Source organism: Arctopsyche grandis, chromosome 2 (assembly GCF_051622035.1).
Source record: "Arctopsyche grandis isolate Sample6627 chromosome 2, ASM5162203v2, whole genome shotgun sequence".
NCBI classification, from domain to species: Eukaryota; Metazoa; Arthropoda; class Insecta; order Trichoptera; family Hydropsychidae; genus Arctopsyche; species Arctopsyche grandis.
Genome location: NC_135356.1, coordinates 490,223 through 516,992, shown reverse-complemented (window position 1 = coordinate 516,992; position 26,770 = coordinate 490,223). Strand labels below are relative to the sequence as shown.

General features: G+C 37.5%; 2 protein-coding genes across 5 annotated transcripts; one reads left to right on the top strand and one right to left on the bottom strand.

Annotated features, from left to right (window-relative positions):
- Nucleotides 1-3,282: 3,282 nt before the first annotated feature.
- LOC143922797 (uncharacterized) lies at nucleotides 3,283-11,097 on the bottom strand. The gene is made up of 6 exons (XM_077446127.1): nucleotides 11,093-11,097; nucleotides 7,820-7,954; nucleotides 6,519-6,818; nucleotides 5,808-5,956; nucleotides 4,801-4,978; nucleotides 3,283-4,717 (listed from the first exon to the last, which is right to left on the bottom strand). Exons 1-4 carry the CDS (start codon nucleotides 11,095-11,097, stop codon nucleotides 5,932-5,934), a joined length of 465 nt encoding a protein of 154 aa, XP_077302253.1. The 3' UTR covers nucleotides 3,283-4,717; nucleotides 4,801-4,978; nucleotides 5,808-5,931.
- A 5,340-nt stretch (nucleotides 11,098-16,437) lies between these two features.
- LOC143922903 (kelch-like protein 1) lies at nucleotides 16,438-25,341 on the top strand. 4 transcript variants are annotated; one of them, XM_077446303.1, is made up of 12 exons: nucleotides 16,475-16,598; nucleotides 17,323-17,569; nucleotides 17,649-17,823; nucleotides 17,901-18,055; nucleotides 18,133-18,335; nucleotides 18,635-18,832; nucleotides 18,914-19,093; nucleotides 19,174-19,326; nucleotides 23,654-23,802; nucleotides 24,600-24,810; nucleotides 24,932-25,085; nucleotides 25,186-25,341. In XM_077446303.1, exons 3-12 carry the CDS (start codon nucleotides 17,672-17,674, stop codon nucleotides 25,317-25,319), a joined length of 1,689 nt encoding a protein of 562 aa, XP_077302429.1. In that variant the 5' UTR covers nucleotides 16,475-16,598; nucleotides 17,323-17,569; nucleotides 17,649-17,671; the 3' UTR covers nucleotides 25,320-25,341. The 4 variants fall into 4 exon arrangements, with proteins under 4 accessions (XP_077302428.1, XP_077302429.1, XP_077302427.1 ...); XM_077446301.1 differs by having other exon boundaries at nucleotides 16,479-16,645; XM_077446302.1 differs by lacking the exon at nucleotides 17,323-17,569 and having other exon boundaries at nucleotides 16,438-16,645.
- The last annotated feature ends 1,429 nt before the right edge of the window (nucleotides 25,342-26,770 follow it).

The following is a 26,770-nucleotide window of genomic DNA, read 5'->3' as shown; positions in this document are numbered from 1 at the left end:
TATATATATATATATATATATATATATATATATAATGATTTGAACGCAAAATGATATCGGACAGTGAAAGTGACGAAAGCGAAATAATAGCTCCTCGCCGAGGAACTCGACAAATCAGCAGCTCTACTGATTCTGAAAATGAATTTATCGACAATAATCAATTCCCAAGTAATAACTCCTTTTTTTCTTTCGTCGTAATAAAATTAATAATCACACATTATCCGATAAATTTTACCTCTGAGATGGATTTAATTATTTGATTTATTTCGACGAGAGAAACAATTGAAGACATTATCCGATAAAATTTACCTCTGAAATGATTTAATTAATTGATTTATTTCGACGAGAGAAACAATTGAAGACAAAAAAATTTCCTTTGATAAAACCGACAACGTCTCGGGTTGAAGAGATCGAAGACGTCACCCATACTTACACATAATATATGCTCAGTAGCTGCGCATTACGGGGAAGTAAAAATAATAATTCTTTGATTTTTTTTTCGATCTTAGTGCGCATCTACGTAAGTCAAAACATCTTCGACAAACAAAAGTCGAGGATTATCTGTATGTGATTGTTGATGATCTAATTTTAGGTCAATCTCGAAAATTTATTTAAATTGGGCATGTTCTGTTTTAACTTTCAATATTTTATTTTAATTTTAATATATTGATTATAATTTTATTTTGATATTTGAATTTAATTTTAATATAATAATAATATTTTTAATTTTGATATTTAATTTCAATTTTTAAATTTAATTTTTATTTCGATATTTTGTACGCTACTGGTTTAATCCTGCTGGTTAAATCGTTGGACCAAAGGACCAAATTCGTCGTTGGTTTGGTCCGTACGCAGCATTAACAGGGCGAAAACTGACCGTGAACTGATTCTTTGTTTCTTTCATCCCTAGTTTCAAATTTTTCGGTTTTTTTCACCACCACATGTGGGTTGCTATTCAATCTATCTACCAGTGTTAAAATAAATACGTGTTTCCCACATGTTTGTCAAATTTGTCACAAGTTTCGCAAATTACGCTAGTGGTAAGAACAACCTGTCGTGGGTCTGTACACATCGACAACAAAAAAAAGGGTGCACCCTTTTAAAAAAAGAAATGTCATAAACGAGATTTCGGGTTCAAAAGTCGTAAAAACAAAATACATGAAGACAAAATAATTAATTATTATGATACGGTACAAAACATTTGTCATGCAATGGAATTTCACAGTTATCACAAGCGGAAAACGTTTTATTTTTACAGTGTCCACAATTCCTCCTTTTCTATTTGACCAATATCAACGTCTTCCAACTTCCTTTTGATTTTGATTAACTTTGCCGGATCTGAATGGGACCAATTGTTTTCGTTTTTGACCATAACACTTGCACAACGTCTCCGTTACCTGTCTGATAAATCCTAATTTATCAAGTTTACAACCAAAACTTTTGCTAAGAATCCAAGCGTTATTCACAGCTACATCGATGTTCCAAAACAGAATAGGCATGTACCATTTTTTCCCTCTAATACTCATGTTATAGTTAGAAATATGGTTATCCATTTGATCAACCCCACCCATATATTTATTATACATATTTATACTAAATGGTTGATTGATTTCCACCCTACTTTTTTCTTTAACCGAATATCAGTTTCCAGGGGTGGTAATATGTATGTATGGGGAATCCGGAAGTTGAGACTCGTCCTAATTATCAATTTCTTCCCGTATCTCTGCAGTAGTAAAATTGCATTCTCTGGAAAAAAATATGTGTCATTATCCCAAGGAGTCATATACGACTCCGTTGACTTTTGATTTTTTTTTTTCAGGAATATGAGATATATAAACGCAATTTCTCTTATGCATATTATACAATAAGTCCTACTGTATTAGAAACATAAAGATAAATAAAAAATATGTAAAAATAAAAAACTTACGTATGTTTTCTCTTCGACATATCTGCAAGTCGAAAAGCGCTCGAAATAATTCCCTCAAAACTCCAAAAGGAACTGATTTAATTTCGTGTGACTTTCTTAAAATTCATCACCAACACCTAACCAAGCGTAACGAAAGGTTTTACGGCCGGCCTGAGTGATCCCTTTATTTTACGACGCAAAATTGTAAAATGCCGTGAACGACCGCGCTGGCATACATCGTGTAAGTTCATAACTGACCGCGTGGGTTCAAATGGGTTAACATTCTGTCTCGTCACATAGACCCATAATTCTTACCGATCGTCGTACGAATCTCAAAAAAGAATCTGTAGAAATATGCTCCATGTTGAGTTTTAATAAATTTTAATTGGTATTTGTAATTTTATACTCACTTAATTTGCGCGAGCAGGATACAACAGGAACAGGCTTTTCCTCACGTATTCTGCGCGCGCACATTAATACGGGAGGAAAAGCCTGTTCCTCTTGTTCCTGTTGTATCCTGCTCGCGCAAATTAAGTGAGTATGTACCGTTTACCATGCACCCTTTTTTTATCTTTCGATTATCGATCTTTGCCTTTTGATATTTGCGTTTTCGGGCGTTTCACATTCGGGCCCGTGAGGTAGACCCGTTTACGATATACGTAAAAACGAAGTGTCGAAAAAATGAATTAAAATTACATTGTTCAATTATATCGGGTATAACAGATAACTTTATTTTAATTTGTGTATCAATTCCTTTCCTAAGTCACCCGTTGAAATCAATGAGTACAATGCGGCCAGCCGACAAATTAAATTATACAAAGTTTAGAATTTTTATCGATTTATTACGTTTGTAGACATTCAATTTTATATATAATATATAGATTAAAATAAAAAGAAAATAAATCTAATATAAAATAAAAAAAATGAAACATAATTGTATCATCGACCAGAAACGATTGACGAAAACGTAATACAAAAATATATTAGCGGACTGAAGCAGTTCGCGCCGTCGTGAAGCATATATGCATCAGCGGCCAATAAGCGTTGGCACCAACATGATGCAAATATGAGTCAACGGCCACCAAACCAAATATGCACTTTAAATTGAAAATTTTGGTAGATATAAATATTTGTTCGATGGAATTGTTTGTGTTGATGATGACGGATGACGAATGAACTTTTTTAATAAGAATTGCCACGCCACCGCCTCAAGTCTCATATCTATACAGATTGTATGAATGAAAGTTTAATTCAGAGTCATTAATAATTAATAGAGTTGTTTAACCATGTTTCTGTTAATAAAATGATGTCATATGTGGAAGCAGCTATAGCATTTTTTAAGAATTGAATTTTGAATATTATGCTTCTGACATTTTGGTAGTAGATTAATAGTTTTTTGTACTGTTTTTTTTTTATTATTTTAGGCACACCAATAAAATATTTATGATAAGGTCACTTTCACCATTTCACATTTTCTAGTATTCATTTCACTCCACAGATTGTTGATGTATAGTCTTTGCACACGAGTTAGGTCGTTTTTTATTTTTATTCCAAGTTTGGGTCCTTTTCGGAGTAGTTTTGTTGCCGTTTGCTGTTCATTCAGTTTTACTTTTAAAGGTTTTGGCTTCGTTCCTTTTTTTTGCCCAATTCTACATATAAGCGGTGAATTTATGGTCGGATAGCTCGGCTTTTGACAGTAAATTAGCGATTTCTTTATTGTCGTCGTTATTGTTACCTGTATCATTTATGTCAAATAAAATAACATTGCTTCGTCTATGTTTTCTTTCTTACAATTCGCTAACAAGTTCCAACGTCGACTCAATCGTGGTGCGTGTCTCCTTAGACATATACTTTTTAGTCGCTGACAGCTCACCTTCCAACATTGCAATATTGGAGAACATTTCACCTACTGTATGCAAGAGATCAGAGGTGAAAGGCATCAATTTGGCCATTTGGTCCTTGTTGAATTTATTGGTAGGGTCCATGAGGATTTGGACCATACTCTCTAAAATTTTAGAGACGCTTTGAACGTATTGGCCATTTTATAATAATAACATTGAAGCAGTAGCAAAAACACACTTTTGCGACACGCCCGAACGCGACGACGATAGCATTAATAATATTATCTATAAATAAGAAGTTTGAATTCACAGTAACGAGTATGATACATATATAATACATAGTATATAACAAAACGTATATAAGCGTAAATATGTTTAATAAAAATAAACATTGTATCAAAGGTACATAAATTGCAGTCTTACTCTTTACAGACTAATTTTGTATGTAGCATATTAAACAATACTTGAGATTTTTGTATCATTTTGTACATGTAATTTAATTACCAAGTACATACAATCTAATATTTTGTACTTTTATATAACATATTTTAAAAGCATATAAACTAAGCAACTACCCTCTTAAATCACAGCCATATATTTAATTTGATTTATTTTAATATTATATTATGTAGAATGTTAGCCCTCATTCGATCAGTTCACAAAAACAAAAAAAATGGCAATCACATAAACAAACTGACCATGTTAATTATCACATTTTAAATATCACTATCTAGTAGTAGTAGTAACTATCTCTATCAGTCTTAATTTAATACAAAAATATCTATTCTGTATAGAATATTAACATATGTATGTACATAATAAAAAGTGTTTTTAAATGCAGCGTGTCAATAGTCATATGGTCAGCCGGTATGGTGAATTTTCAACTTGTCTGCCTGGTGTTTTAAGGTCTACATACATTGATCGTTGTTGCCTCTCCCCGTTCAATATCCGATATTCTCGAGTCGATTATCTGTAATGATTAGTCAAGCTCAAAATTCAAATAAAAAAATCTAGAGACGTTTTAAAGTAAACATAAATATTATATCAACTGACATGATTCCAGTCCACTTTCGTTTGGGCAGGATATTTCTTAAACACGTTAACTAGCATTAAGCATGCTGAGCATATATCAGGCTTAGGTTCGTAGAAAAGACGATAAAAGAGCCTCACATCGTCATCAAATATTGTCATTATTATTATAGAATAGTGGTGGGCATTCTCGAATTTGCTACTGTAAGTAAAAATTCTTTAATAATAATTCAGAAGACTTCCGAGAACGCGATTTTTATTATTTTTGTATATTTCAACCACGTTCTGGGGGTCTACTGTACGTGTACACACATATATGTACATACAGTGCTGTAACTATTATTTAATTAAATAATTATATAACAACAAAATAAGCAAAAGATTTTGTACATACATATATACAATGGTGCTATTTTGTGTGTACATGCAATGTGTATGTATATAAAATGAAAATATGAATTATAAAGCAATATATATATATATATATATATATATATATATATATATATATATATATATATATATATATATATATATATACATATCCATATAGCATAGGTGTACATAATAGATTACATACATATAATGTTATTACAATCAACGTTGTCGAGTCGAGGCTTGAAAAATCTCACTCTGAATGTTAAACGTCGTAATATGAAGAATCATCCAACAATGAATTGTAATCGAAATGAAATACGGTAACGTTTCGTTCGACTTCACAACATTGATAATAATAATATTATAGTTAAAAATACATAAAAAACAAGCATTCCATGTGTAGACGTTTCGTCAATATGCGTGTTGTACAATTTCAAGTCAGTGAGAAGTCTGTCGGAACAAATGAATGAATGAATTCAGGACTCCTTGAAATTGTATGTTGCACGTGAACCCGTCCATTGGCTACGTCCACACTACCGATATCTACGCCCAATATTTGCGAATTTTTCCATAACCAGTTCCTAAATAGCTACCACAGATTATGAAGAATTATCAGAAAGCATATGCAAAATACAAAATTTATATATATATACCTAAGATGCCATGGAAACCTCACGGAACAACACAAGTAATTATTATACGATCATTTCGACTGTACATATAATTACTTGTGATTTCTCGATTGTATAAACACAACAAAGTATTTTATACAATCAATCATATTTGAAGTTCATGTCGATATCTTGAATAAAAGAAAGTCAAATTTTGAAAAATTTTATATAATATTAAAAATATTTTCGAAAAAGGCGTAGCTCTGTGGAGGCTGCTAGTATTAAAAATTGATATAGTCTGAAAAGTCATTCTGCAGCTCCGAGAGTACAATATAATAATTCATAGATTGGTAAAAGACGGAACCTCTAGGCTTGGAAGCGAGGCTCGGCCGACCCGCTTCTTCCTGTGATTGGCTACTCTTTGCGATGCCAAAAGTATTGCCGTGCCCTGAATTAATTCGACTTTTACCTGATGAAATAATCCAACATATACGTCCGAAATTATATGCGAACCAGGCACTATATGTAAGAGTATTTCATCAGGTAAAAGTCGAGTTGATTCCGGGCATGGCAATACTTATGTACTGGCAAAAAGCAACCAATGACAGGAAGGAGTGGGTCGAGAATTCCGAATTTTACCCATACATTAGACTTGATGAGATGAAACACGTTTCAAACATATTCACACATTTGAAGATGATTATAGCACATTTGTAAAATAATATTAAATACCATATATGTATGTATGTATACCTGCTCACTGTTCGTCTACAAACGACACAACCGTCTAAAGATGTGTCAATAAAGTTTTGATTAAACATGTTGCGGTCATCATCGCTTGTCATCTCGTGTTCTGTCGGCATTTCGAAATCTGAGGTCCCACTTTCTGAAACCCTTTCGACATCCGTCGAAGATTCATCATCGTCAGTTGACATTTCGTATTCCGTTGGCCTTTCGGAATCCGTGGTCCCTCTTTCCGGAGTCATTTCGATATCCGATGAAGGTTCGGAGTAGTAATGACTAGACATGATACGAAATACGATGTAACGAAATCTGAAAAAAAAGTAACAACTGTGGTGACTTTACTTGTAAATCAGAAAAGACATAGGTATATTAAATCACGAGGGAAATTTACGTAAAAATCGTTTGGATATGAATGCATGTGATATGCCATACATTGATATATATATATATGTAATGCTGTCAGTTAATTCCGAGCATTCCTGTACGCATGTAGATTTTCAATCCCACCAAATGATTGACTCGAAGAAAACCTCGCTGAATTTCCCATCGCATTTTCTTTGACGCAATCGGCGACAAAAATGACTTAAATTTGAGAAAGAGATGCTAAGCTTGCACAAAAATTGTCGAAATGAACAATCGATTCGATTCTAATTTAAAAATGACCACCGATGACGTACCGATAGCGAGTGAAGCTCAAGTCAATTGAATTTTTAATCGGTACACACAACTAGACTGCCCTTCGTTACTGTCACAAGAATACCTCTCTCGGAAGTAAGATCGAGGGTAGAAGGCGCAGGAGTAAGTGAAGTTTAGATTGCACATAATACACCATTACTCTAACCGAGACGTCAACCTCATAGCCTCAATGTGATGAAATTTTGAGATTGAAAGATGCTAAAGCGATCGAAAGGAATTATGTGCGAATAACAGGATTCATTCGGAAGTATACGAATACGGGTACGTAGACAGTCTTTCCATCTCGCGTGCCTGGAGAAAAAGTCAAAGATCAACTGTGACGTGCTCTCCAAACGAATGGATCCGAATGCTGACTGAATCTGACAGCAGGAACTGCAAAGCCGTATGATGTTTTCCTCGTTTGATAGCGGAAGGCCGAGACCGAACCGCAACAGAAGGCCTGGAGCTCGAGCTTCTGCGTGAAGTACAACTAGAAACATGCAACGGAATGCGGCACAACGAGAAACGTCAAAGTGCCAATCGATTGCACATGCCATTGAAATACGTGAAAAGATTGGTCGCAGCGCAAATTACGTATGCATTGGGGTTTAAAATGTATTTCAATTAAAGATTACTCGATATTGTAGTGAAGATGCGGCGAGAAGAGCAGCACACGCACCGGCTGTCGGAGAGCAACTGTCAAAACACTTGTTTCGGTGTTGCCAGCACTAAATAGCCGACCGATCAAGCTAGCTAGTGCTGCCAGGACACTTCTCGATAGGGTAATTGGATTATTAGTCACATTGCGGTGGTAACAAAGCCAATTTTTGCCATTAAATCGTCAGTCATTATATATTTTAGATTTATGTTCCCCAAAAATATTTCAAAAGAGTGAATGCTGAACTGAACACACTATAACTTTTGTTCCGACAAAAAGTGTAGCCGGCGCTGATCCATTAGCAGTTATCATTACTAAAGCTCAAACAACTTTTGAGAATTTATGATAACTGCTAATGGATCAGCGCCGGCTACACTTTTTGTCGGAACAAAAGTTATAGTGGGTTGTTGGAAATCACAGGATGACGTTGAGTCACTAAATATAATGTCATTTGCTGCTTTTATTGTTTAGGTTCTTTTCATTAGCGAAGTCATGATTATAACAAAGGTATTTTTTATAAATTAAATTTTGCCGCCCCCTATTTACCCTATACATTGAGTAGTCTTATACGTTTTCTGTAAGGAAAGAGTTTTAAATTTATTATGTACCCAGCTTTATAAAATGTTCATTGTCATAAATAATATTCATTACCTTATAGGGGATGAACGAATGAGATGACTGGCATGTTGAATGCACGTGTTTTATTTATGACAGCTGAAGGCAGAGTGAGTAGCGGCTCTCCGAACCCAGCCGAGTTGGTCCCCACTCGCAGGAAGGCAACCAAAGTCGACCATGTCGTATAGCGAGCCGCCACATCACTCCCCCCCCAGCATCAGCGATACAAAAATTACAAAGAAACAAATTTTACAAAAGAAAACAAAAATATTGAGTGGGGAGAAAAAAAATTGTTGACGTGGGTCATCCGCTGTGTAGGTGTACCGCCCTGAATGGTCGGTACATTCGAGGGCGGTGACGTCGCGAGCAGGACGGTGGGTCGTCCGATGGTCACGCCGATGCGATGCTGCGGCGGCGCCGCTCTTCCGAGGCTGATGTCGGTTGGTGGGGCGGCGGGGGCGGCAGGGGCATCGATGTGGTTGATGATACTCCGATCTGGACCGTGAGTCGTTTTGGCTCGTGGAGGTGTTGTAGCGCTGCCGCCCGTCTCGGCGTGACGACGCTCGTGGGGACGGACGGGGCCTTGATGATGATGATGATGATGATGATGGTGCTGAGGTGGTGTATATCTTGTGGTGCTGGATAACCGTTCTATGTGTACTGGATCGCGCATGACTCCACATCCAGCTGTCAAGATCGTCGTCTCATTCGCTCCCCCATTTTTTTAAGCACCTGTCATCGACGTTGTGGCTGGACGTCGGTAGGTAGGTAGGTAGGTAGGTAGCCGTGTCTGCTCGTTTATTGTCACCCGCAGGCCGCGGCGTGCTGTGTTGATGGCGATGAGGGCGCGGCGGGTAGCTTTCCCGCCTGGCTCGGCGAGGCAGGGATGAGCGGCATGTTGAAATTGATCGAGGCTGCGTGGCTCGATGTCGGGGGTCACCAGTATGGGGGATGAACGAATGAGACGACTGGCATGTTAATGCACGTGTTTATTATATGACAGCTAAAGGCAGAGTGGTAGTGGCTCTCCGAACCCAGCCGGGTTGGTCCCCACTCGCAGGAAGGCAACCAAACTCGACCATGTCGTATAAGCGAGCCGCCACATTAGCAACGTGCCTATATGTACAAATGCATGCTATTTTTGTCAACGAGCTACTACAGAACCCCCCTATGAATTCTCACGAGATGCCACTGAACGTAACCCGTTTACGTAGCCAGACAATGGTTTTGTGGGAATCTCGTCACATTCACCAAGCGGAACGATGCCAAAATCCTTCGAGAATATTCCGCAACAACAAACTAAATGCTCGTACGACCACTTCCATCAAGCATTCCAGAAAATTCGACGCCTCGACGAAAACAAAATTCCTCTCGTACGCATCAATAAACTAAATGCTCGTACGACCACTTCCATCAAGCATTCCAGAAAATTCGACGCCTCGACGAAAACAAAATTCCTCTCGTACGCATCAATAAACTAAATGCTCGTACGACCACTTCCATCAAGCATTCCAGAAAATTCGACGCCTCGACGAAAACAAAATTCCTCTCGTACGCATCAATAAACTAAATGCTCGTACGACCACTTCCATCAAGCATTCCAGAAAATTCGACGCCTCGACGAAAACAAAATTCCTCTCGTACGCATCAATAAACTAAATGCTCGTACGACCACTTCCATCAAGCATTCCAGAAAATTCGACGCCTCGACGAAAACAAAATTCCTCTCGTACGCGTCAACAACCACTTCCATCAAGCATTCCAGAAAATTCGACGCCTCGACGAAAACAAAATTCCTTTCGTACGCGTCAATAACCACTTCCACCAAGCATTCCAGAAACCATATAAAAGGAGGTACAACGCAAACAACGCCAGTCGACACACAGCAGCAGACCAGTCAACATCCAGCTCCTGACCAGCCACCACTTCACTACGCGGACTTGGAAGAACAACGAGCCAGCGACACTCTACCATATCCAGCGACTTGCCGAACATAGCTGAACGCCGAGCCAGCGACACTCTACCATATCCAGCGACTTGCCGAACATAGCTGAATGCCGAGCCAGCGACACTCTACCATATCCAGAGACCGCTGAACGACAAACTTTTGCCAACAATTAATCATACTTGTGTATACGTGTTACTACCAAATAAATACCATATTGAACATAGCTGTATTTAATATCGAACACAGACGAACCTGTCTATAATACATGGCGGACTGGTGGTGAAGAAGACCTTCACAACAAGACTAGATCCCCATACCTGGTGACCCCCGACTAAGAGCCACGCAGCCTTCAAAGCAGCCTACATAGCAGCCCACATCGCAGCCTACATAGCAGCCCACATCGCAGCCTACATAGCAGCCCACATCGCAGCCTACATAGCAGCCCACATCGCAGCCTACATAGCAGCCCACATCGCAGCCTACATAGCAGCCCACATCGCAGCCTACATAGCAGCCCACATCGCAGCCTACATAGCAGCCCACATCGCAGCCTACATAGCAGCCCACATCGCAGCCTACATAGCAGCCCACATCGCAGCCTACATAGCAGCCCACATCGCAGCCTACATAGCAGCCCACATCGCAGCATACAAAGCAGCCCACATAGCAAACTACACAACTGCTAACATCATGTCTGTAAACGGAGACGACATCCCAGCAGCCCAGAACGAAAATCAACAAGAGCAACCACAACCCTTGGAAGCAGCCCGCATCGCACTACGTCTACCAGCAGTATTCAAGGAGAACATCTCGCTATGGATCGGCATAGCGGAAGCACACTTCGACAGCGCAAATATAACAAGGGACTGTACGAAATACGGTTGCCTTGTCACCGCCTTGGACTACGACACCCTCTCATTCGTCAGTGACATAGTGACGGGACCCAATGCAGCGAACAAATATCAAAAATTAAAGGAGGCACTACTAGAAAGACTGGGAGACTCATTGGAGCGCCGCACAGCACGACTTCTCACGGGTTTCGAACTAGGCGACAAAAAACCATCACACTTGCTACGACAGATGCAGGAGCTGGCCGGCCCGCAGCAAAAAGACTCACAAATAGTGAAGACATTATGGACACAACGACTTCCAAAACACGCCCAGGCCATCCTAAAATCAATACCAGACCCAACCTTGCAACAACTCGCCCTCACCGCAGATCAACTGATGGAAGTTTACCACAACATAGAAGTGAACTCAGTAAACCAGCAGACGCTCCCACACCCAAAAACAACACCAGATCCTCTACTGCTCGAGATGACTAATCATGTCAAATCACAACAGCGCCTCCTAATCGACCTGGCCAGAGAGGTTCATCAACTCAAACTCAGAAACCCCAGCCAACAGCAAAACCCGACCTACAACCGAAGCCGAAGCCAAAACCGGACTATGAACAACCACACAGAAAGCCGCTCACGCACCAGAGGTCAATCTACAACAAAAGGAGAACTTTGTTATTTCCACCACAAATTCGGAAACCTCGCACAAAAATGCCAAGCACCCTGCAAATACCAATACAAGGAAAACGAAAACGGCGACTCTCAGAAACGGCAAACAGAGCGCCCGGTACCCAAAAATGCCGACTAATAATCTGGGACCAATCAACAGACCAGAATTACTTAATCGACACTGGTTCAGACATATCCGCATTACCACCAAACAGCAAGAAATCCAACAAACCTAACAAATCCAACAACACCAGCACTCAGCTACACGCCGCTAATGGGACCATAATAAAAACCTACGGTTCAAAAGCAGTAAAACTCGACCTCGGACTACGTAGGAACTTCAACTGGGAGTTCATCATAGCCGATGTCAACCGTGCCATCCTCGGAGCCGACTTTCTGAGCCACCACAACCTACTTGTCGACCTCAACAAAAAATGTCTCATCGATGGTGTAACAGGACTAACCACAAAGGGACACACCATGACTATACCTTCACTTGGACTCTCAACAATAGCCAGCACCGACGAATACCATCATATTCTCACTCAATTTCCATCCGTGACAACACCACAGCTGGAAAGAAAAACAGCAGCGCACAAAACTCAACACATCATAGAAACATCAGGACGACCAGTGTATTCCAAACCACGAAGACTAGCACCAGCCGCCCTAGAAATCGCAAAAAAAGAATTTAAAAGCCTGACAGAGAGCGGAATTTGCAGACCATCAAAGAGCAACTGGGCCAGCCCACTCCACATGGTCCGCAAACCCAATGGTGATTGGCGCCCATGTGGCGACTACAGACGTCTGAACGCACAGACAACACCTGACCGATACCCCATTCCGCAAATTCAAGACTTCGCACACAAACTACAAGACGCAAAAATCTTCAGCACGATAGACTTAATAAAAGCTTATCACCAGATCCCTGTAACACCAGAAGACATACCGAAGACGGCCATCATCACCCCTTTCGGACTTTTCGAGTTTACCGCCATGCAATTTGGCCTCTGCAACGCAGCTCAATCCTTCCAGAGATTCATGCACGAAGTCGTGGGAGAACTGGAGTTCTGTTTCGCTTATATCGACGATATCCTGGTGGCATCAGCCAACAAGGAAGAACACGAGAGGCACATCACAATCATCATGCACCGCCTCAAACACTACGGTTTGGTAATCAACGTTGAAAAGTGCAAGTTTGGAAAATCGGAAGTATCCTTCTTAGGGTACTTAATTACTTCCAACGGCGTTAAACCACTTCCAGAGAAAGTACAGACCATAGCGACATTCAAAACACCGGAAACTTATAAATCACTCCGACGATTCCTCGGAATGATAAACTTTTACCGCCGATTCATCCCACACGCCATCAATTCACAACAAGCCTTGTTCGACGCAACCGCGGGACACAAGAAAAACGACAAAAGCCCCCTCGTATGGACAACTACAATGACGGAAGCCTTCAACAAGTGTAAAACCGACCTAAGCAACGCAACAATGCTAGTACACCCCAAAGAGTCAGCAATACTATCCTTAATGGTCGACGCATCAGACAGCGCCATGGGAGCAGTCATCCAACAAGCAAACAACAACGAAAACCAACCACTGGCATTCTTTTCAAGGAAGTTCAACACAGCTCAAAAAAACTACAGCACTTACGATCGAGAACTAACTGCAATCTACGAATCAGTACGATATTTCCGACACTGGCTAGAAGGACGACAATTCCAAATACTAACTGATCACAAACCTTTAACATCAGCCTTCACGAAACAAACAGAACCAGCATCACCAAGACGTCAACGCCAGCTAGACTACATAGCCCAATTCACAACAGACATAGAACACATCAAAGGTGATGACAACGTAGTAGCAGACACCTTGTCGAGAATCGAAGCCATAACAATACCCCCAAACTTGGACATAGAGAAAATCATAGCTGAGCAACAAACCGACGAAGAACTTTCAGAACTACGAAATTCAGACACGGGACTAGAACTACGCCACCTACGATTGACAAACATAGAACAACCAATTTGGTGCGACATATCTACTGGCAATATAAGACCATACATACCCGCATCATGCAGAAAGTCAATCATAACAAGCTTCCACGACCAAGCACACATAGGACCAAAACCAACACAACGAGCTATACAAACCCGCTTCGTTTGGACTAACATGAAAAAAGAAATACGAGACTACGTACGCACATGCATTCCATGCCAAAAAACCAAGATCTCTCGACACACGAGAAGCCCCACCCAAACAATATCGGTTCCAGACACTAGATTCAACCACATACATATAGACCTCATCGGACCACTACCCCCTTCAAGAGAATATATGTATTGCGTAACAATCATAGATCGTTTCACCAGATGGCCAGAAGCAATCCCCATCAAAGACATCACTGCAGAAACAGTTGCGAAAGCACTCCTGGAAAACTGGATTACTAGATTTGGCGTTCCAGCCACCATCACAACGGACCAAGGACGCCAATTTGAATCACATTTATTTTCACAACTAATGAAAATCATGGGAATCAAACGTCAGAGAACAACAGCGTACCACCCTCAATCAAACGGAATAATAGAACGATGGCACAGAACACTAAAAGCATCCATCAAAACCTGCAATACAGACAAATGGACAGACGTTTTGCCCATGATACTACTGGGACTACGATCAGCAGTCAGAGAAGACATTGGCTATTCTCCTGCACAACTGACATACGGCACAACACTTCGTCTACCAGCAGACCTATTTTTAAATACACCACCCATAGACGCATCAACATTTGCCGGAAAACTACAAAGAACCATGCAACAGATAAGACCCACGATACAACACCATGGGCAACACAAAACTTTCGTCAACAAACACCTCCACGACTGCAAATACATATTCTTGAGGACAGACTCAGTACGAGCACCACTACAACCACCATATGAAGGACCATACAAAGTTTTACGACGAAACAATAAGAACATGTGGTTAGACATAGCCGGTTCAGAAAAAGCGGTATCAATAGACAGAGTTAAGCCCGCATTTCTACAGAACCCGGACACACCACCTACATCACAAGAACAGCCACAGCCAACTTCGCAAGAACAACCACAACCAGCACCAAATGAGACTCCACCAGAAACAACCACCAGGGCTGGTAGAAAAATAAGATGGCCAGACAGACTAGACTTGTGAACATATCAAGATACCCACAAATCCACACACATCGCTAACGCTCACCAGAGAGCCATGTGGGAATCTCGTCACATTCACCAAGCGGAACGATGCCAAAATCCTTCGAGAATATTCCGCAACAACAAACTAAATGCTCGTACGACCACTTCCATCAAGCATTCCAGAAAATTCGACGCCTCGACGAAAACAAAATTCCTCTCGTACGCATCAATAAACTAAATGCTCGTACGACCACTTCCATCAAGCATTCCAGAAAATTCGACGCCTCGACGAAAACAAAATTCCTCTCGTACGCATCAATAAACTAAATGCTCGTACGACCACTTCCATCAAGCATTCCAGAAAATTCGACGCCTCGACGAAAACAAAATTCCTCTCGTACGCATCAATAAACTAAATGCTCGTACGACCACTTCCATCAAGCATTCCAGAAAATTCGACGCCTCGACGAAAACAAAATTCCTCTCGTACGCATCAATAAACTAAATGCTCGTACGACCACTTCCATCAAGCATTCCAGAAAATTCGACGCCTCGACGAAAACAAAATTCCTCTCGTACGCGTCAACAACCACTTCCATCAAGCATTCCAGAAAATTCGACGCCTCGACGAAAACAAAATTCCTTTCGTACGCGTCAATAACCACTTCCACCAAGCATTCCAGAAACCATATAAAAGGAGGTACAACGCAAACAACGCCAGTCGACACACAGCAGCAGACCAGTCAACATCCAGCTCCTGACCAGCCACCACTTCACTACGCGGACTTGGAAGAACAACGAGCCAGCGACACTCTACCATATCCAGCGACTTGCCGAACATAGCTGAACGCCGAGCCAGCGACACTCTACCATATCCAGCGACTTGCCGAACATAGCTGAATGCCGAGCCAGCGACACTCTACCATATCCAGAGACCGCTGAACGACAAACTTTTGCCAACAATTAATCATACTTGTGTATACGTGTTACTACCAAATAAATACCATATTGAACATAGCTGTATTTAATATCGAACACAGACGAACCTGTCTATAATACATGGCGGACTGGTGGTGAAGAAGACCTTCACAACAAGACTAGATCCCCATAGTTTAAAATGCACAAGATTTTTTCGAATTACAATTAATGTTCGTGATAAATTAATGTAACCATTTTTTTCAAATTCAAAACCAGGACATTTTCTCCAAAAAAATATTTCTAAACACTTCGATTATTAAAAACAAACTTCATATTCTTGAATGCTCTTATGGACTTTTGCACAAGACTAGATAAAATTTTACTAAGGGTAAAATGTAAGCATTTTATTCAACATTCAATTACGGCAATGGTCGCGTTACGCGCGCTGTTTAGTTTTTACGCGCACTGCTCGAAGCGAAAGCCGAGGACCTCAACCTTTCAGATAAATCGCTCGTCAAATCTGCACGTGTTGACAGAATCTGTCACAACAAGTGTCTTCTGATCTATGCGCACTTTTCGACAGTAAACCTATTGCTTCATTCGAAATTCTTTTGTCCAATGCACTTTTGGTATTATATCGCGATTGGCGATTTTGTTCTTGTAGAATACGTTTGTTTTGATTTTCTAACCTTATGTCCCATACATTGTTCTAACCTATACAATTTACTACTGATCAATCTGCACTCTCATTATATGTACTCACATTTTCATTCTTTTGATCGTTGACTGACATATTGCACATTTCTCTTAACAAGTGTGTTATTAGTTATTCTGTCATAGAATCCACTAGTTAGTTTGTTAGTAATGTAACGGAATATTATTTATGACATGCAGGTTTTTCAAGTTCGTAATATGGCTGTGTTATAAATTATTTTCAGGGATTTATTTTGTATTATTTGGAGCTTGGAAAGGTTAGTATTCGAGGCGTTATTCCAATAAGTTAATATGAGCGCGCGATATATTTTTATTTTATTTTGAGTTGATAAACAACTATGGCGATTATACATATATTGAGAATATACCCCGCATCGCCTTGCGTTTCGCTGCCTCAATGTGAGGTGGCCCTCTCATTATTTTGTCAAATGTTACTCCTACATATTTTATTACTCATAAAAATTATATAGTATATCCCAATTACATGTATTATAAATATTTTGCTGCGATACACCGATGCAGCGATGATCCAAAATACATATAAAAATAAATGATTGTCATTTTTGTATATTGAAACATTTCTTTTCTCTAGCTTTGGTCTCTGGAGTCGTGAGTTCGTGAGAGTTTCTGGTTGCCGCTCAAACTGATACATGTTAAGCACATTATAATGAAAACCAAATTCTAATGTTCGCACTGTCTATCTGCACATTGTTTTTATGTTGAACAAGTTTTCAAATATTCTAATATTTTCCCTTTGGAAAAGTCAAAAATGACCACACGATTTTTCCCACACCGCTAACCCTATCAAGCTGAAAATATATATTTGTATTCATATTTATGTACGAACTTAGAATTGATTAAGGTTTCGGTTAGAATTCGTAAACCCGAAGTAGTAATTTTTTTAAAACAATATTTCAGAATATATTCATACGTCATTCTAAATGTCTTCTAAATGTCGTCATTCTAAAACAAAAATGTCAAAATCGTATGGAGATTTTACCGAAAAACGTGCAAAAACAATTTTAAGGCGAATGTTTGACATTTACGAACAAAATTTGCTGTGTAATGTAGATTTGATAGTCGGGAATAACAGGTTGGTGCTTTTCGTTGGTATTTGGTATTTGCCTATAAAGTTATGCTTATTTATATCAAACGACTTGCATTTTCCAGATTTCCGGTGTCCAAGTTGATCCTTGTTACGAATAGCGATTTCTTCAAAACTATAATAAACAATGCAACCAATGAAATCGTTTTGGAAGACAGTGACGAGATACTCGCGGAGTCTGTCAAGAAGACGATTATGTTCTTGTACCTCGGTGAAATTGGTAAGAACACCGGTGAATGGAAACCGTGTGTTTTTAAAACATTTATTAACATATCCATGTCCAAATTTTCATTTCAGACTTGCAGCCACATCAAGCTGAGAACATTATCAAATTTTCTAAAATGATTCAGGTGCACGAACTCGAAGAATACTGTTTATTGTACCTCGAAAAAATAACAGACAGTAAAAATTACATGTTCATCGAAGATTTTGCCAAACATCATGGATATTTGCAATTACTTGAGCAAACAAAAGCTTATATTGCGAAGAATTATTTAGAGGTACGCCTTTATGTTATTGCTTTATATCTCTATGTTATATATTTAGCATGTTGTATTTTGTATCGTGGATTTTAATATACATATGTAACTACAAAACCATTTTCGACTATAATAATGCGACCCGAACAAGTCCCAATTTCACCCATTTTCTAATTTGAATACATTTTTACCCCTCTTGTTAGGTATCTATTTTTTTTCCCCTCACAAAACACGCAATTTAGCTCGACAAAAAAAAAACAAATTTACAAATTTTTTTTCAAAACAAATTTACATAATAAATAAATCCCATTGGTATGCAGATAATCCAGGAAAATGAATTCCTGAATATGAGTTGTGAACGACTGGGTGAACTTTTACAGTCAGATGATTTAAATGTAGAAAGAGAAGAGCAAGCGTTTCAAGGATTGAAGATTTGGCTACAAAAGAACTACGAGTCTCGGAAAAAGCATGTAGACACCCTGTTGAAATATATCAGATTACCTTTGTTGCCTGTCAAGGTATTTCCTGCTCCGTGACAAATTTCATATCATATTATATATTCATTATAATTATTCCAATGTTAATTTCTAAACTTTCAGTTTATATTAGACGAAGTGAGACCACTCTGTTCCGATTCATTCACTTGCTGTGATATGTTTTTGAACACTTTCGATTATCATCATAATCTTGAAAAAAGACCTCGATTTCTGTCCTTAAATTGTAAACCTCGAAAGTGCAGCAAACAAACTATATTAATTGTTGGAGGACAAAATGATGCAGTATTTGTCATATTTATGTTAATTTCTTACAATCACTAGTATATGTAAGTTTCATTAATAACGTCCGTTTTGAATTTAAGATTGCAGGTAAAATTGAAGTTTACGATGTTGACAATGATAAATGGTCAAATTATTATAATTTGTACAATGAAACTGCTCATTTTGGGGCTGTGGTCTTGAATAACAAACTGATTACTATGGGTGGTGTTGTTGACGAAAAAATCACGAATAAGGTACCATTATTTCCATTAATAGATTTTTATTATCATTATTCCCGCTTCCCATAAATAGGTTGTAAAAAACGGAAGTAAAACAATAATGGCTTGTTTTGAAAAATTGTGGTACTCTTCTGACAAGCTCACCCAGACACCATTTAAAGGCTGATATTTGTATTTTTGTTTCAAATCAGTCACTAATTAAATCAATCAGATTTTGGTTAGCTGTCTGTTTAGCCTACTGGTTTAGCTGTCACGAAAAATGGATTCCGAACCCAGGAGTCGTGCTTACTAGTTTTCGGAAAATATTGCAAGAGTTGTTTTCAACTTATATACATATGTAGGTGTTCTAAATATAGTTTGGAAAGTTCTTCGTCTACTTTAAAATTTAATTCTTTCAAACATTCATATCATCATCATCATTTACAGCCATTCGCCATCCACTGCTGGATGAAGGCCTCTCCAACACGCTTCCACTCGTCTCTGTTTTGCGAAACACTCATCCATCTCATTCCGCACATTTTCCTAATTTCGTTCACCCATCTTCCTTGCGATCTTCCTTTTACTCTTTTGCCTTCTCTCGGGTACCATTCAAGCACTTCTTTTGTCCACCTTTCGTCCATCCTCCTAGCTACGTGACCCGCCCATTGCCATTTCAATATCTTCACTCTATCCACTATGTCCACTACCCTTGTCATATTTCTCACCCACGTGTTCCGCTTTCTGTCTTTCCTCGTTATGCCAAGCATACAGCGTTCCATACTTCTTTGAGTGCATTGGATTTTATTTAGCATCTTGGCGTTCAGTGTCCAAGTTTCACATCCATACGTCATCACTGGCAAAACGCATTGATCAAAGATCCTTTTCTTCAGGCAGAGTGGCATTTTTGATTTAAAAACAGCATTCATCCGTCCAAATGCACTCCATCCTAATTTCATACGTCTCTTTATCTCTTCATTTTTACTACCAGACATGTCAATTATTTGACCTAAATATAAATAATTATTTACTACTTCTACTGGTTTATCATCTAAGGGGATGCTATCAGGCATGCAATAACTATTGAACATTAGTTTAGTCTTATCTACGTTAATTTTTAATCCTACTTTTCTACTTTCCCTGTCCAGCTGTGTTAGTCTGATAAGTAGGTCAGCTGAATCACGAGCTACTAAAACTATATCGTCTGCGAACCGAAGGTGACTCAAAAAGCGACCATTGATGCTTACTCCGGCTGTATCCCAATCCAAGTTCCTGAAAACTCCCTCAAGCACCGCATTGAATAGCTTGGGTGAGATTGTATCTCCTTGTCTTACTCCTTTTCCTATGCTAAATCTATCTGTACCTGAAAAAATTTTAACCGAAGCTGTGGCATTCTTATATATTGCAGCTAACAGTCCCATATAGGGTTCCGGCACTCCCTGTGTTTGTAGAGCGTTAAGTACTGCATTATGACTAACTGTATCGAAGGCTTTCTCATAATCGACGAAACCTAGGCACAATGGCCGTTGATATTCGTTGGCGCGCTCGATTAGTTCGCCAACTACTTGGAGGTGGTCCATTGTGCTGAAATTTGCCCTAAACCCTGCCTGCTCTATAGGTTGGTTCTCGTCGAGGATATTCTTCAGCCTTTCTGTAATAACCTTCGTGAAGAGCTTGTAGACCGCTGAAAGTAAACTAATGGGTCGGTAGTTCTTGATATCGCTTTTGTCGCCTTTTTTGTGTATTAAAATGATAGTTGCGTTATTCCATCCTTCTGGTATAGCTTGGTTCTGGATGCATTTGCTGAAAAGCCTAGCTAAGATATTAATTAGGGGGGGGCCGCCACATTTTAGTAAGTCAATGGGAATATTATCTTCCCCTGGGGTTTTACCGTTCTTTGCAGTTTTTAGCGCGGCCTCTACTTCGCTAGGCAATACTGCAGGAACCCTTTGGCCGTGTGTCGATTCCGGAGCGGGAAATTGACCGTTGTTGTTCTCGTAAAGTTTTGCATAGAACGTATAGACTCTGTCTATGATCTCTTCTCTATTCCTAATTATTACTCCGCTCTCTGATCTGATTGCGATCATTTGGTTTTTGCCTAAGAAAAGATCTTGTTTGCACTTTTTCAGGCTACGGTTATTCTTAATGGTATTTTCTATTAGCTTGCTGTTAAAATCCCTGACATCCCTGACTATTCTCTTCTTAATTTCCTATATTAATGGCCATCCTGGCACGGAATAATCTGTGATCGCTACCTATATCTACTTTACTTAAAACACTAACATCTTTAACGGAGTGCAGGGCATTTGTTAGGATGAAATCGATTTCGTTTCTGTCTCCTTTAGGACTCTCCCAAGTCCACTTATTGTTGGTGTTTTTCCTGAAAAATGAATTAGTGATAAAGAGCCTGTTGTGTTCTGCGAATTCTATGAGGCGATCGCCTCTGTCGTTTCTTTGGCCGGTACCAAAATTGCCTACTCCTCTTTCTGTATTTGTCTTTTGTCCTATTTTTGCGTTAAAGTCGCCCATGATTATTTTAAAGTGGTGACGGCTATTATCGTATGCGCCCTGTATTTTTTCGTAGAAGTCTTCTATTTCCTCGTCTGGGTGGCTAGATGTGGGGGCGTACACTTGGAAGATTTGACAAGTGTACCTGCTCGAGATTCTTAATACTATATAGCATATACGTTCCGATATGTCGCTTATTTCTATAATATTTCTTTCTATTCTCTTATTGATAAGAAACCCTACTCCTCCTATTCTACCATTTGGTAGCCCTCTCCAGTAGAGACAGTTACCATTTTTTAGGATTATTTGGTTTTGCTGTTTTCGTCTTACTTCACTAAGTCCTACTATATCCCAATTGATATTTTCTAATTCATTCTCTAATGCAAGCACACTTCCTTCACTCGATAACGTTCTTACATTGTATGTAGCTACATACAGATTTCTATTAGCTAAGCTATCATCCATCGTCACTCTTACCTTGTTGGAGGTTTGGATATTATTTTTCTCGCATTTATCCAAGATGTGTTGAGAAAAAGGCGGTACTTGAGAGAGAATTCCATTCAAGGATTGAGTCATAACCGCCGTAGACTCTTATTCAGGTCAGGTGTCGGATTTTCATCCTAGTTATCACTTGGATCACTTATGGGTTATTACATGCCATTTAACAGGGTTACTTTGTAAGTGGAAGTAGTTAGTTATGATAATAATAGATTAGCAATTGTTATACTACTTTTACAAATCTTTATCGTGAGACGCCTCTTTGGAGACAACGGATTTATATATGTGAGTGCGGTTTGCAATTTAATATTTTAATAATAACTTTAGTAAAGAATATAAAATTACACGAATTACTTTGATATAATTTAAATATGAAAAAGAACTGGTAGACAGTTGGGAAACACTGTTTCTGCTTGTTATTAAATAAAGTTCGTTAAGAATTTGGCTGGAAGCAATTATGTGGAAGATTTATTGCTTCTGTGGGACAAACTATTGACTGACGGGAAAGGACCTTTTTTTTGTATTCAGGTAGGGAGATATTACGAATATACCCCGGCCTTATTCACTTTGCACAGATTTTAGACACAAAAAAAAAAACTAATATGACAAAATTTTACGAATTCACTGATATAAATACGCTTTACGACCGATCTGCTGATTATTTTTACACTTAAATTATGCTAGGATGCAATTAGTAAAATAAGTGAGTGGATGGTTAAGTTTTTAGATTTAATTTCGTGCAATAGCCGGGTTTAAGCGAGTAGTAGCGGGGAATACGCAAAAGCACGTCTTCCCCACATGACACGATAGACCGAACTCCAAACATTCATATAAGGCAGGAAAAGTATCAAAATTATTAGATTCAACTAGATGAAATCCAAAATTGTATTTTGCTATCGAAAGATGCAATTTTATCTCGCGTATTAAAAATTGTAATACTTTTTCCTTGTAATGATAAATTAACTTCGTTGCGCTCGGTAAAAAAATCTGCCAGAAATGCAAGTTTAATCAACCATGAAGGATTTGTTAAACTTCAACAAAAATTTGTCCTGAATTATTTTGTTTTGTTGAATTATTCAATATGAAGTAGAAGATCTTTAAATGTGTTGCTGTGTACAAAACCTTTCCAAATTGTCGCGGAACACCTATTCAGGTTCAGCTGAACACTGGTGTTCCACGGAACATAGTTTGGGAAACCCTGTGCTATATCAATAAGACTTCCCGATCAAATTCGAAAGTCGATGATTGCAAAATAATCTAGACATTCGTGATATCCGAATAGGATTTCATACAATTGACGGCTTCCGTCAATTGTCCAGATCCAATAAAATATTATTTTTACTTTTTGCTAATTTCACAGGTGTCTTGCTTTGATTTCGTCACAAAGGAAACAACAGAATTGCAAGCGATGCAAACAGGAAGGTCTTCATTTTCAGCCACCGTCATCGATGACCAAATATTCGTCATCGGAGGACGGTGTGATACGGGAGTTCTAAATTCCGTGGAAAGGTTATTTAATATTAATTTTTCTTTCCTTCAGTATTTAACGAGATAATTTTTCATTTTTTCATTTTTTTATCGTTTTAATTTTCTAACGGAAAATTAATAATTATAATTTAAAAAAAAAAAATATATATATATATATATATATATATATATATGTCTATATATATATATATATATATATATATATATATATATATATATATATATATATATATATATATATATATATATATATATATATATATATATATATATATATATATATATATATATATATATATATATATATATATATATATATATATATATATATATATATATATATATATATATATATATATATATATATATATATATATATATATATATATATATATATATATATATATATATATATATATATATATATATATATATATATATATATATATATATATATATATATATATATATATATATATATATATATATATATATATGTATATACTAATTTATCAACGTGATTTTCGTGACCTCATCTCATCTTACAACCCATTTAAGATTTATTTTAATGTCTTAAAATTTATTTGAAATTCAATTCGTCATCTTCAAAAACATCTTAAATTCAAATGAGAAAATCACGTGAAAATTCTAATTTTATCACTAACTGATGATATACTATACATTTGCATAAATATAATATATTTAATGAGAATATAAATAAGTAATAAAATTAAAATGAATACTATGTACATAAATATTAATTTTACAGCATTTGTTTCACATAATATGCAAATAATGATACAGTCATTTCATTTCAGGTATGATTTAGTTACGAATACGTGGACTAAAGTTGCTGATATGTTGACAACACGTTATAAATTCACAATAGCAGCTTTAGGAAAAAACATTTATGTCATTGGAGGTGTGAACAATATTAATTTTAGTATTAAAACCATGGAAATTTACGATACGCAAAAAAATAATTGGACAACAGCACCACCAATGAAAACAGAAAAACATAATTTTTCAGTAGGAATTCATTGTTATATTCACAAAGCCCACAACTGATCGATTTATATTAATCAGCTTTAAAGACAAACACATTACAAAAAAGTTGTCTTCGCTGAATACCATTTGTTGCAACTTTCAGGCTGTCGCAATGGGGGACTACATTTATGCTATTGGAGGAACATCGATGGAGCGATTTGACATCAAGTCTCAAACATGGACATCGGTGGCCAGTCTTCCTCGAGCAAAGATAATGCACAATGCGATTGCTTTCAACGAGAAAATCATTTGCGTCGGTGAGTTTAAATCCAGTACAAATTTATCTTCTTTACTGGATGTTGTGTGATCGGTAACTACTTTAATGTAAATATTAATCAATGTGTGTTATAATTATAGGAGGTTTATTTTCAAAATCGACGGTGGAGTACGATCCAGGTAGAGACCAATGGACAAATCGTGGATCGATTACAGAACCGCGCTACTATTTTAATATATTAGCACTACCTATACCCATAATGAAGAATGAATAAATTTTGAAGTGAATATTCGAAAATTACGTATTTTATTTAAATTCTACACAATTTCAGACATCTACATATATGAGCACTCGACAATGTGCTTACTTACCATGTATGATACATAAGTTGCTACTACATATTTTCATCGATGGATGTAGTGGTAAACTTTCGTCGTGTCAAGGGAACCTTAAATTTTAAAAATCTTTGAAAGAGTCTGCCGTGCTTCCAACCAATCGATTTATCTCAACAAATTTTCGAATAACAAAGTTTTTCATATATCTCGTTTTTGGGAATAGTTTGGATTTCAATTTTAAGTATTATTAAATTAAACAAACTCTCAATATTTATTTATTACAGTTTAAGTGGGTCTATTATGATAGATTTTGACTGATTAGTGACAATTCAAAGTCACCGTTTCGCTCGAATTTCCCCATATATAACGCGCCGCGATTTTGTAAGTTAAATGTCATATCTAGAAGTTTAAGCTTAATACCAAGTTATGTTTTAAATTTGGTAAAAAAAAATCATTTCATTTCATAAACCGGAAGTGGGATTTTTTCCACTTAGAAAAGTTAAAAATGTTGTCCTTGCACACCCCTGAACGTATCAAGCCGAAAATTTGTATTCTTTGTGTAATAACTTAGAGCTGATAGGGTTTTGGATAAAATTCGTAAACCAGAAGTATTATTTTTTTTTTAAACAATATTCCATTATTTTATTGACCTTTTAAATTATTTTTATTTTCTTGATATTTAATGTGTATAATGATTATAGTGCTTTTAAGTAATTCGAACAAAATCCGACAACCGGAATTAGAACTTTTATCTTGTGTAAATTTCCCTATATTTGCGCTCAATTTGAATAGAAAATGCTCTCATAACCGGTATGTGTGTTTAATTATCCAATTTTGTTTTCTGACCTTATATACATAAGCCAGCAGTTTGGCTTAATGGTAGCGTACATAGAGTTTGCCAATTTTATCTGATCGTTGTTGAAACGGTTCCTGAAAATTGGCCATAGATCATTTCCGGTTGTCACAAAAATCTGGGTGTATAATTTGTAGAAATTATGCACAGAAATCTGAAATCTATAGATGTCTCTATAATTTCGTGTTTATTATGTGTATAAAAATTGTGCACAAAATCTAAAAATAATCCATAGATGTCTCTATGATTATTATATCTGTACTTGATTAATTATTGTATTCTATGTTTATTGAACGTACTGTGAACGTTGTCTGACCGTTCTCGTACACTCGTCGCATTGGAGCGATCTGTAATGACGAGTGTACATTGATTGTAATAAAAAAATATATTCCTCAAATACATAGATAAAATCATGGGATAGTTTATGTATGATGTTTTAATGTGTGAAGTATCAGAAGACTTATGTACACCATTATAATCTTCATCTCGATGTTGGAAGTTCTACATATGTACATATGTAGCTCGAAAACTGTGGCA

What these genes read in the sequence shown, in the direction of transcription:
- LOC143922903 (XM_077446302.1), top strand. Translation starts at nt 17,672, where the DNA reads ATGTCTTCTAAATGTCGTCATTCTAAAACAAAAATGTCAAAATCGTAT. An exon ending in TACCTTTGTTGCCTGTCAAG is followed by an intron (nt 18,833 to 18,913) that starts GTATTTCCTGCT and finishes CTAAACTTTCAG; the next exon opens with TTTATATTAGACGAAGTGAG. An exon ending in GTTCTAAATTCCGTGGAAAG is followed by an intron (nt 23,803 to 24,599) that starts GTTATTTAATAT and finishes ATTTCATTTCAG; the next exon opens with GTATGATTTAGTTACGAATA.
- LOC143922797 (XM_077446127.1), bottom strand. An exon ending in CATCTTCACTACAATATCGA is followed by an intron (nt 6,819 to 7,819) that starts GTAATCTTTAAT and finishes CTTTTTTTTCAG; the next exon opens with ATTTCGTTACATCGTATTTC. An exon ending in TGTAGACGAACAGTGAGCAG is followed by an intron (nt 5,957 to 6,518) that starts GTATACATACAT and finishes CTTTTATTCAAG; the next exon opens with ATATCGACATGAACTTCAAA.